Here is an 8809-nt window from a genome sequence, read left to right on the forward strand (position 1 = left end):
TAATAATCTCCTTACTACAATTCTTGCAACAAAAGAGGCCCACCCGGCATGGCCACATCACCAATATTTCTCGGTCTTCGAATATGGCTCACGAATGGTCTAAATCATGCTCTCCTTGGTCTTTTTACAAAAAGGCCCTCAATCTTTAGTGCAATCAACCCGCAATCCATATCTCCTCTCAGTTCTTTTAAACAAAACCTCAAATTTTATCAAAATCAATCCGCAATCTACGCCTTATAAATAGCCGGCCTGACTCCCGCTTAGGCCGTATATCGCGGACCTAGGCCTTACTAGGCCAAAATCGGCCCGACGACAAATCTTCCTATTTTCTTTCAAATTTATTCTTTATCTAAAATGGTTGGAATTTTGTAAAAGACATAATAAAACAAATAAAAAATAAAACAATGCCAAACCCAGTCTGTTGAACTCTACACAACTACTATTATACTTCAAACACATAACATCACATATTTTAGTGATTTTTTCTATTAATGATAGCTTAACCATAACATGAATAAAATAAAACGATTGAAAATTTTATCAGCTTTGTAGTCATAGAAATATATAAATATACCTTCTTCAACAAAATACCATTGCGTTTATTGCAAATTTTATGATTCGAGATCAAATTCTCCTCATAGCTTTTGGCTACTCATGATCTTCTCTTTGATAAATACTTTTAACATTTATTCTTCCATAAGAAATATAGCCAAAAAAAGTGGTACCTCTATTTCGATAACCAATAAAAAATTACTTAAATAATACAAGTTTGCAAAATATATACCAAGTGCAAGAACGAACTGTAGACCATGACACCAGTACAAAACTAAATTTGCGACGAATTTTTCTTACCTATGTTGCTTAAAAAATATGCATCTACCTACACACGATTATTATTACTCTACGCGTGAAATAAAGTTCGCATAAACTATACTACTACAATGATGCAATGCAGGCTCTGCACTCTAGGAATAAACATATTACTGAAATAAATACCTTTTTGTAAATATACTGAAATAAATACTTATTCTACTACACTCGACAAAACAACTCATACGGAAAAAGGATTCATCAAGCATTAAACGGTGCACACACCTCATACGCGGCAACGCCGTGAGCAGTCTAGCGAGTTATGATTGGTACTACATTGCGACAGCAAACATGTCACTATTTTTCCCCCATAGCCTATGCCTCCGGCAGAGGTATTTTTGTGGTAAATATTACAAGAAACACTTGAGAAATGATATAAAGTTGCCGAATGAGAATTGCGTTGGCAAAAAGAATTCCTATACATGCCATTAATTTTTGTACTCCCTCATTCTGGTTTTCTAAATTTAAAGTTCTTTTTACTATATATCTAAAAGATTAAAATGTCTTACAACTTAGAACAGACCAAGTAGTATATTGTGAACCACCACTTGGTTGAGCCGTATGGTTTAAGTCATGGTTTTCTACATGTATCGCAGTAAAAGAGAGGGTAAAAGAGAGGGTGTGGATTAGTTTTGTGTCAATTGTGTATATGTTGAACAACTCAATAGTCATGGCCACGATATTTATAAGGAGTGGGTGGTCTTTTCCCACAAGGCATCAAAACCCTATCCAAAATGTGTTGAAACACAATTTAGATGTGATCTAGTCTTGTCAAAACTAGCATGGCCTTCCAGAAATGACCTGGCTGGAATCTGCGTGTGTAGAGCTAAAAATCTTTTAAAAATTATAATTGATTCATCGAGTCTCCAAACGAAGTGATCCATTTATGTTTATCAATCAGCTCGATAAGAGAAATGTAATGGGACATTCCATTATTTCATTTGAGGAAGTCAAAAAATCTTGCCTGACCGGTTTTGGCTGGGTCAGCCCCTAAAAGTTGTTTTCTTCGTCCAAGCTCTAGCTGAGATGATCTAAGTATGATTTCTGACCGATGCATTTTGAATAATTTTGAATGTCAACACTAGGCAATATATTCTCCATGAATTAGACACTGCATAAAAACTAGCAGAGTAAAGAAAAAGAGAATGGATTATTGGGCTTCCTAGCCCACACTTGTTGTTGGACCTCTATACTACGCCCTTCTCCAACAGCAGTTGTCTCTCCTATTTTTGCCACCTACTTCTTGGTGATGGTCTGATGGGTGGTGAGTATGACGCATGCTATGCAATAACCTTAACCAGAGCAAATAGAATGAATAATGACCAGTGCTCTCCCTTGTCCATGTGATAACATATACTCCCTCTATCCTAGAAATATGGTCGTTCTAGGGATGGAGGAGAAGGGAGGGGCAGGTTCTGCTCCACCTTGATGTCGGTTTGCTCCTCTTCGATGTTGGCGGCCTCCACCTAAGTGCTGCACATGGAAGCAAGACAAAGACGAAGAAGGGTGCAAGCGTTTGGCGGACAAAACGATAAATTTCATAGGCCTGCATCCTCCTTTAAACGGGACCCATGGGTCTAAAACGACATTATTTGTGGGACAAATTGTGAACACCAAAACGACCATATTTATAGGAGAGAGGGAGTATATATTTTGTTTCCAAATGGAGGAGGCACCAAATCATTCCAAAAAAGTTAGTTTACCTCCCTAAAGTCACTATAGTATGATATTTCTCCTTTCAAAGCCATTAGAATTTTCTCGCTGTCTTAGCTTAGTGGTTTGGAAGAAGTTTGCCCTTTTAGTTAAAAATCTTATATATATATATATATATATATATATATATATATATATATATATATATATATATATATATATATATATATATATATATATATATATATATATATATACTTGATAAAGTTTTTAAACCCCAAAAAAGTCTCTAAACTACTAAATTTTTGAGAAAAATCCTATAGACAGATTGGGATATGATGAATAAAATAGAATATTTAGAGCCCATCAAAATATCTCTTGAAACTTCCAAAAATTAGATTTAGTTCTAGGAAAATGGGACAACTATCTAGAAAATTTGGAGAATTAATAAAACATCCTAGTCTATGTATAAATGCATTCTGAACACATTCCACAACAAGAAAAATATAAGACCAAACCAAAATGAATGGATAGCATTAATGTATGTTGCATCGATGCTAGTTGCATATTATATTTTTGTCATCAAAATTTTTCAAAATGCACTTAGACATTGAATTTTTTTTTGAAATATTCTAGATTTCTTTGGATATTTCTCTAAAGCAAAATCTAGTTTTCGAAGCTTGTGATGATATTTTCAGAAGCTCTACATATTTTATTTGTAATTTTTGTATCCTAATCTATCTCTATAATTTACTCAGAACATTTAAAAGCCTAAATACCTTTACGTTGTTTTAAAAAGCCTACAAAGGATTATCAAAACATTTTTTTACTAGAAAGACAAACAGACTTCAAAATCACTTCAAAACAAATGCAAAAAGGTGAGTTGAACGGTTTTGCGAGTTTAGAGAGGTTTATCTATATTTATTTAGTCAATATATAAAGTGGTTTCTAATCCTTTGCGCCAAGAAGAATAAGGAATCCAATCCGCTCTTCTTCCCGCGGCTTCTCGTGTGCGTTCAGCCCAGCCCGCGGCCCTAAGTAAGTGCGGCCCACGTAACACGAACACACGTTGCTTGCCACACAAGCCTCTGGCCGCCGCAAGCCCAGCTGGCTCCTCCGCCGACTTCCTTCCTTCCTCCGTTCAACTCCAAAATAAAAAGGGCGCAGGTCATCCCGCCCGCGCCGCACCACCCACACAACGGCCAACGCCACCATCCTCCGCCACCGCGCCGCGCCGCGCCACACGCTCCCTTCCACCGCAACCACCACCATGGCCGCCGCGCACCAGCCTCCAGAGACGCCGAAGACCTTGGTGACCCTCCCCGACGACCTCGCGCTTGAGATCCTCGGCCGCGTCCCGTGCAAGGACGACCGCGCCAGCATGTCCCTCGTCTGCAAGGCGTGGCGCGCCATGGTCGCCCGCCTCAGCGCGCGCCCGCCGCCGCCGCTCCCGTGGCTCCTCCTCCCCTCGCGCTTCCGCAGCCACCCCACCTTCCGCGCCGCTTGCGTCCTCAGCGGCTCCTGCTGCGTCCACCCCCACCACAACCACCTCAGCATCCTCCCGCTCCTGCTGCCCGGTGCGCGCTTCGTCGGCTCCTACGACGGCACCTGGATCTTCCTCCACTACGGCGGCCCGACGCGCGCGCATGGCCTCCTCAACCTCCGCACACGCCAATCCGTCGCCATCCCGTCCTCGTTCCTGCGCTCGGACGGCCTGATTCTCAACGGCATGTTCATCCTCGCCGCCACGCTCTCGTCGTCACCGAACGACCCCAGCTGCATCGGCGCCGCCATCGTCGTAGCGTGGCGGGACCCAGACCCTTACGCCGCCGCCATGGTGGCAGCGGCACCGCCCTCGCCGCGGTACCGTCGCTTCCTTGCGTTCTGGCGGATGGGGTGGGCCGTGGCCTGCGAAATGGCTCTAGGCGGCGCGGCCAGCCACCACCCGGGCGTCTACGATGTGGAGGACGTCGTCCACCACGGCGGGGCCTTCAATGTCCTCGTCAACTATGGCGACCACATCCTCGTGTGTACGCAGGCCGAGCCCGTGCACCAAGGAACCTGGGGGTGGATGAAGTCGGAGTTGCTTTGCTTCCGGCCCGACGACGACGAGCGCATCTACGGCCAGTTCGTCCGCGCTCGCCACATCGTCGCGTCCCGAGGCGAGCTGCTCAAGGTCATGAGGTGGAAACCTCGTCGTGGTCAGCCGACGTCGTCCATGTTCAAGGTGTTCCGGGCGACGAAACGGCCGCAGATGCCTGACGACGCCGACTTCCCCGTGGCGGAGTTCCCCTGGGCGTGGAGCGAGCTGGACACGCTGGATGGCCGGATTCTGTTCGTCGGGTATGGCTGCTCCAGATCGTACGACGCGGATCAGTACCCGGACATCGAGGCCGGCATCTACTTCTTGGACGATGGCAAGTTCTACGACGAGGGAGTCTTCTTCCGCGACCACTTTATCAGGCCGTACCCCTGCAGCGACAATGGGAAGTATTCCGAAGGCTGTGTCCAGCGCTGCTTCCCGAAGACAGACAAATCAGACCACTCTCCTCCGGCTTGGCTTCTCCCATGAGGCGAGCTAGCTTGATTTGTTTCAGATCGCGTGTTAATTGACGTTCTGAGGTAGCTGCTGATTGCAATATTCAGAGTTTGGTAGTTGCTGGTTGCAATATTCAGAGTGAGATAGTTACTGGTTGCAGTATTCAGACTGTGAGTAGTTGTCGAAATCACACGTAGTGCTTGAATCGCTTAACTGTATACTGCTTTCCATTTCTCTGTCTGCTGTGTTGTTTTCTTTTCTGAATGAAGAGCAAACAATGGTTGTTGCTTATAGAACCTTTCCATTGTTGTTTTCAGCAATCACCCTTGAGCTCATTAGTCTTGAGTCTGAGATCATGTTAACTGACGTGATGTGGTAGTTTGTGATTGTAATATTCAGAGTGGTAAAGATGTTAAAATCTTTAGATGCTGATTAGTTTAGTCCAATGATTTGCATTGGCGTGGTCAGAACTCTGATATGATTTGCTTGTTTGTTCAATCCAGTCTAGCATGGAATTTTGATTTGCTTGTTTGTTCAATCCAGTCTGAACTTGTGTTTTCTACTGCTATCAGTTTCAGCCACTGCTATATCATCCTTGAGGTTGTTTCTGGTTGGAAATATTCAGAGTGACAAGGATGTTGGACTCTGTCTTTCAAGTGCTGAACCTGTATTCTATGAGTTTGTGTTAACTGAATCTAGAGAACAAATGATATTGCCTTTAATGATTTGTTAGTTTCTGGTTTTTCCTTATAGCAGTAAAATCTAGCATAAAATTGGATTTGCACAAAACTTAAAGTCACTGAACTAGTGTGATTTACTATCCTTAACTCATTTACAGTTTGTAATTTCTATCTTCCTGATCAGATCGATGATGTTGTTACAATAAATGCTGATCAGTCTAGTTCAGTGATTTGCATTGCTGTGGTCTGAACTCTGGTATGCAACAAGGTTTTGTAGGTTCTGGTGTTTTTTGGCTGTCTTTATCATAGAATCTGAAATCCCTTATCATAGAATGGTGTCATTATCATAGAATCTGAAATCCCTTAAGTATTCTTGCAGTATCCAAGCTAAAGTTTAATATGAGTCCTCTGTTCTTATCTCAACTAGGTGAGAGACAAGGGGTCGTAAACCTGAATCGAGATTCCACAAATGACGCTAATGACTCACTATCACTTCAATGTGCTGGAAAATATGCATTTCAAAAACTCTGCATTTTCCTAGAGTTGTGTGTTTTAAAGAGTCTTGAGTTGCGATGTTTTTAACTCTGCAGAACGAATACAGATTTATATCAATTTAGTGTGTCAGGTGCTAGTGATATGCCCTACATTTGCAAGTTGCAATGCATGTGATGTGCGCATTACTTGGTGTCTCAGTTCAGCCATGGACTTCACCCCCGAGTAGCACGTTCTTTTCTCCAACTTCAGTTTTTGAACATATACTCTATCCACTCTCAGTTAACTGAACGCAGAGCCGAAATGCTTGCCGTTTGAATGGCATGTCGGTGTGTGAATGCACAGCAGGAATTGAAAAAGTCTAACCTTTTGCAGTCCAGTTTGAATTACTCTCGTTTGGTAGTGCTCTTTTGAACGTTAAGTTTGTTAGTGCTCTGGTCTTTCCTTATTTCAATACATCTTGGAATTGCACATTTGTCACCCTTATTCATCTAGGCCTTGTTTAGTTTCCAAAAAGATTTACAAAATTTTTCAGATAGCCCATCACATCGAATCTTACTGCACATGTATAAAGCATTAAATATAGATAAAAAAATAACTAATTATACAATTTGTCTATAGTTTATGAGACAAATCTTTTGAGACTAGTTAATCTATAATTGGACAATATTTGTCAAATACAAATGAAAGTGCTACAATATCTATTTTACCAAAAATTTTGGAACTAAACAAAGTCCGGAGTGTTGTGAAGCCAAAAAGATTAGAAGTTGACACTGGATGTACCTGGTTCCAGTTAGCAGTCGCATATGTCTTGTTGTTTCGAAGAATGAACGCATCATTGAAATTTGTTTTTAGTTAGCAGTGTCAAGGACTCAAGGGTCAAATTTTCACATTTCTTTTGGAACATCTGGTGGGCATTTGTGACATAATCACTCTCAAACAGATGGTACATATCATGCCTCCATATTTCACGTTGTGCCTCCCATTCTTCAATACATTGGTATTTACTTGTATTTTGTTCGAGTACATATACGTTGAAATTTGAACATATATTTTTAGACGTTTCTCCGACTCGTGTGCAATTTAGAATCTGTTAGGGCCACAAATTGCTTTGCATTAAAAAAAACAACATTCTGATTGCTTGAAATGGTCCACACGTTTTCCTTGACCCCAGTCAACAACAAGGACGCACGTGTTGCCAAAAAAAACTGTCTTAACCTTTTACTATATAAAATAAATAATTTAATTATTTTATATTTTTCAAACTTTAGCTAGTTTATTATCAATTTTGCTAAATAAAAGTGTTTTTACAATTTTTTTTTTAAAATTAATTTTTCTATTGGTGTTGCATCCATGCAGGTCAGGTGATTCTATTTTGGGTGAAAAATAGAGTTTGATATTTTTGCTCTTACTCTGCATAGAGTTCAATGATTACTTTACCTCTATGGCCTTGTTTAGTTCGCAAAATTTTTCAAGATTCTCCGTCACATCGAATCTTTGGTCGCATGCATGAAGTATTAAATATAGATAAAAATAAAAATTAATTGCACAGTTTATCTGTAATTTGTGAGTAATTGGATAATGTTTGTCAAATAAAAACGAAAGTGCTATAGTAGCAAAAAACAAAATTTTTTGCCAACTAAACAAGGCCTATATTTTTTTACTTGTGATTTCACGCTCTAATTTTAATTTGAAGCATCCGTTTAACCCTGTTTTGTAATGCCGTTTAGTCTGGTTGTTTTAAACTAAAAAGAAATGAAAATAAGACTACACGAAAGGACAAGAATAGCATCAGCTTATCCTCCTCACATGTTGCTCGATCGAATCCGTTTATCTTTGACGCAACGGCCTAGAGAAACCTAGCGGCGGTGACGACTTGCTAGTTTGCTATGTGGCTCCATTTGATTGTCTTATAAATATGTATTTTCTGTTAGTTAGCAGTTTTTCTCTCTTATAATAAATCAGTAAACAGTATTTTTAGCCATGATTTTCAGACCAACGAACAGGCTCTTAATACTTAGCTTGAATGTGATGTTCGTCGAAAGAGAGATGTCAAAAGTCAACACTAGTTAACATCCAATGGAACAGAAAAGTCCACGCGACTCGAGCAGATTCCCCAGACGGTTGTTAGGATTCCACACCTTCTTCCTTCGATCTGTCTTGTTCCTTGCCTTGATCTCGTCTATCAGTGTCTGAGTCCACAGTCACATCCTCCATTCGTGTCCACGGTTCGTGTCCACGGTCAATTCTCCATTTTGGAGGAAGCAAACCTAAGAACAATCATCAAAAGGCAAATCAAGATATGGCTCAGATACAAGACCATTTACTGGAAGAATAGATACACAGTGAATAGAGTGAAATATGGGGATGAATGCACAAAATTTTTTCATAGAATGGCCACTATTTCATATAGAAAGAATACCATCTCCCAAATACAGAACGAGCAGGGTGCCATGATACATGACCATGCTGGCAAAGCAGGCATGCTATGGGCAGCTTTCAGGCACCGAATGGGCAGCACCTCTTCCCCAAATATGACATTTGATCTGTCACAATTGATACAGCCTGTTAATGA

General features: G+C 41.0%; 1 protein-coding gene across 1 annotated transcript; it reads left to right on the top strand.

Annotated features, from left to right (window-relative positions):
• On the top strand, positions 3872 to 5593 carry LOC8071545. Its single transcript, XM_002449249.2, has one exon. It carries the CDS (start codon positions 3905 to 3907, stop codon positions 5093 to 5095), a length of 1191 nt encoding a protein of 396 aa, XP_002449294.2. The 5' UTR covers positions 3872 to 3904; the 3' UTR covers positions 5096 to 5593.

The sequence above is a fragment of the Sorghum bicolor genome, chromosome 5, assembly GCF_000003195.3.
Source record: "Sorghum bicolor cultivar BTx623 chromosome 5, Sorghum_bicolor_NCBIv3, whole genome shotgun sequence".
NCBI classification, from domain to species: Eukaryota; Viridiplantae; Streptophyta; class Magnoliopsida; order Poales; family Poaceae; genus Sorghum; species Sorghum bicolor.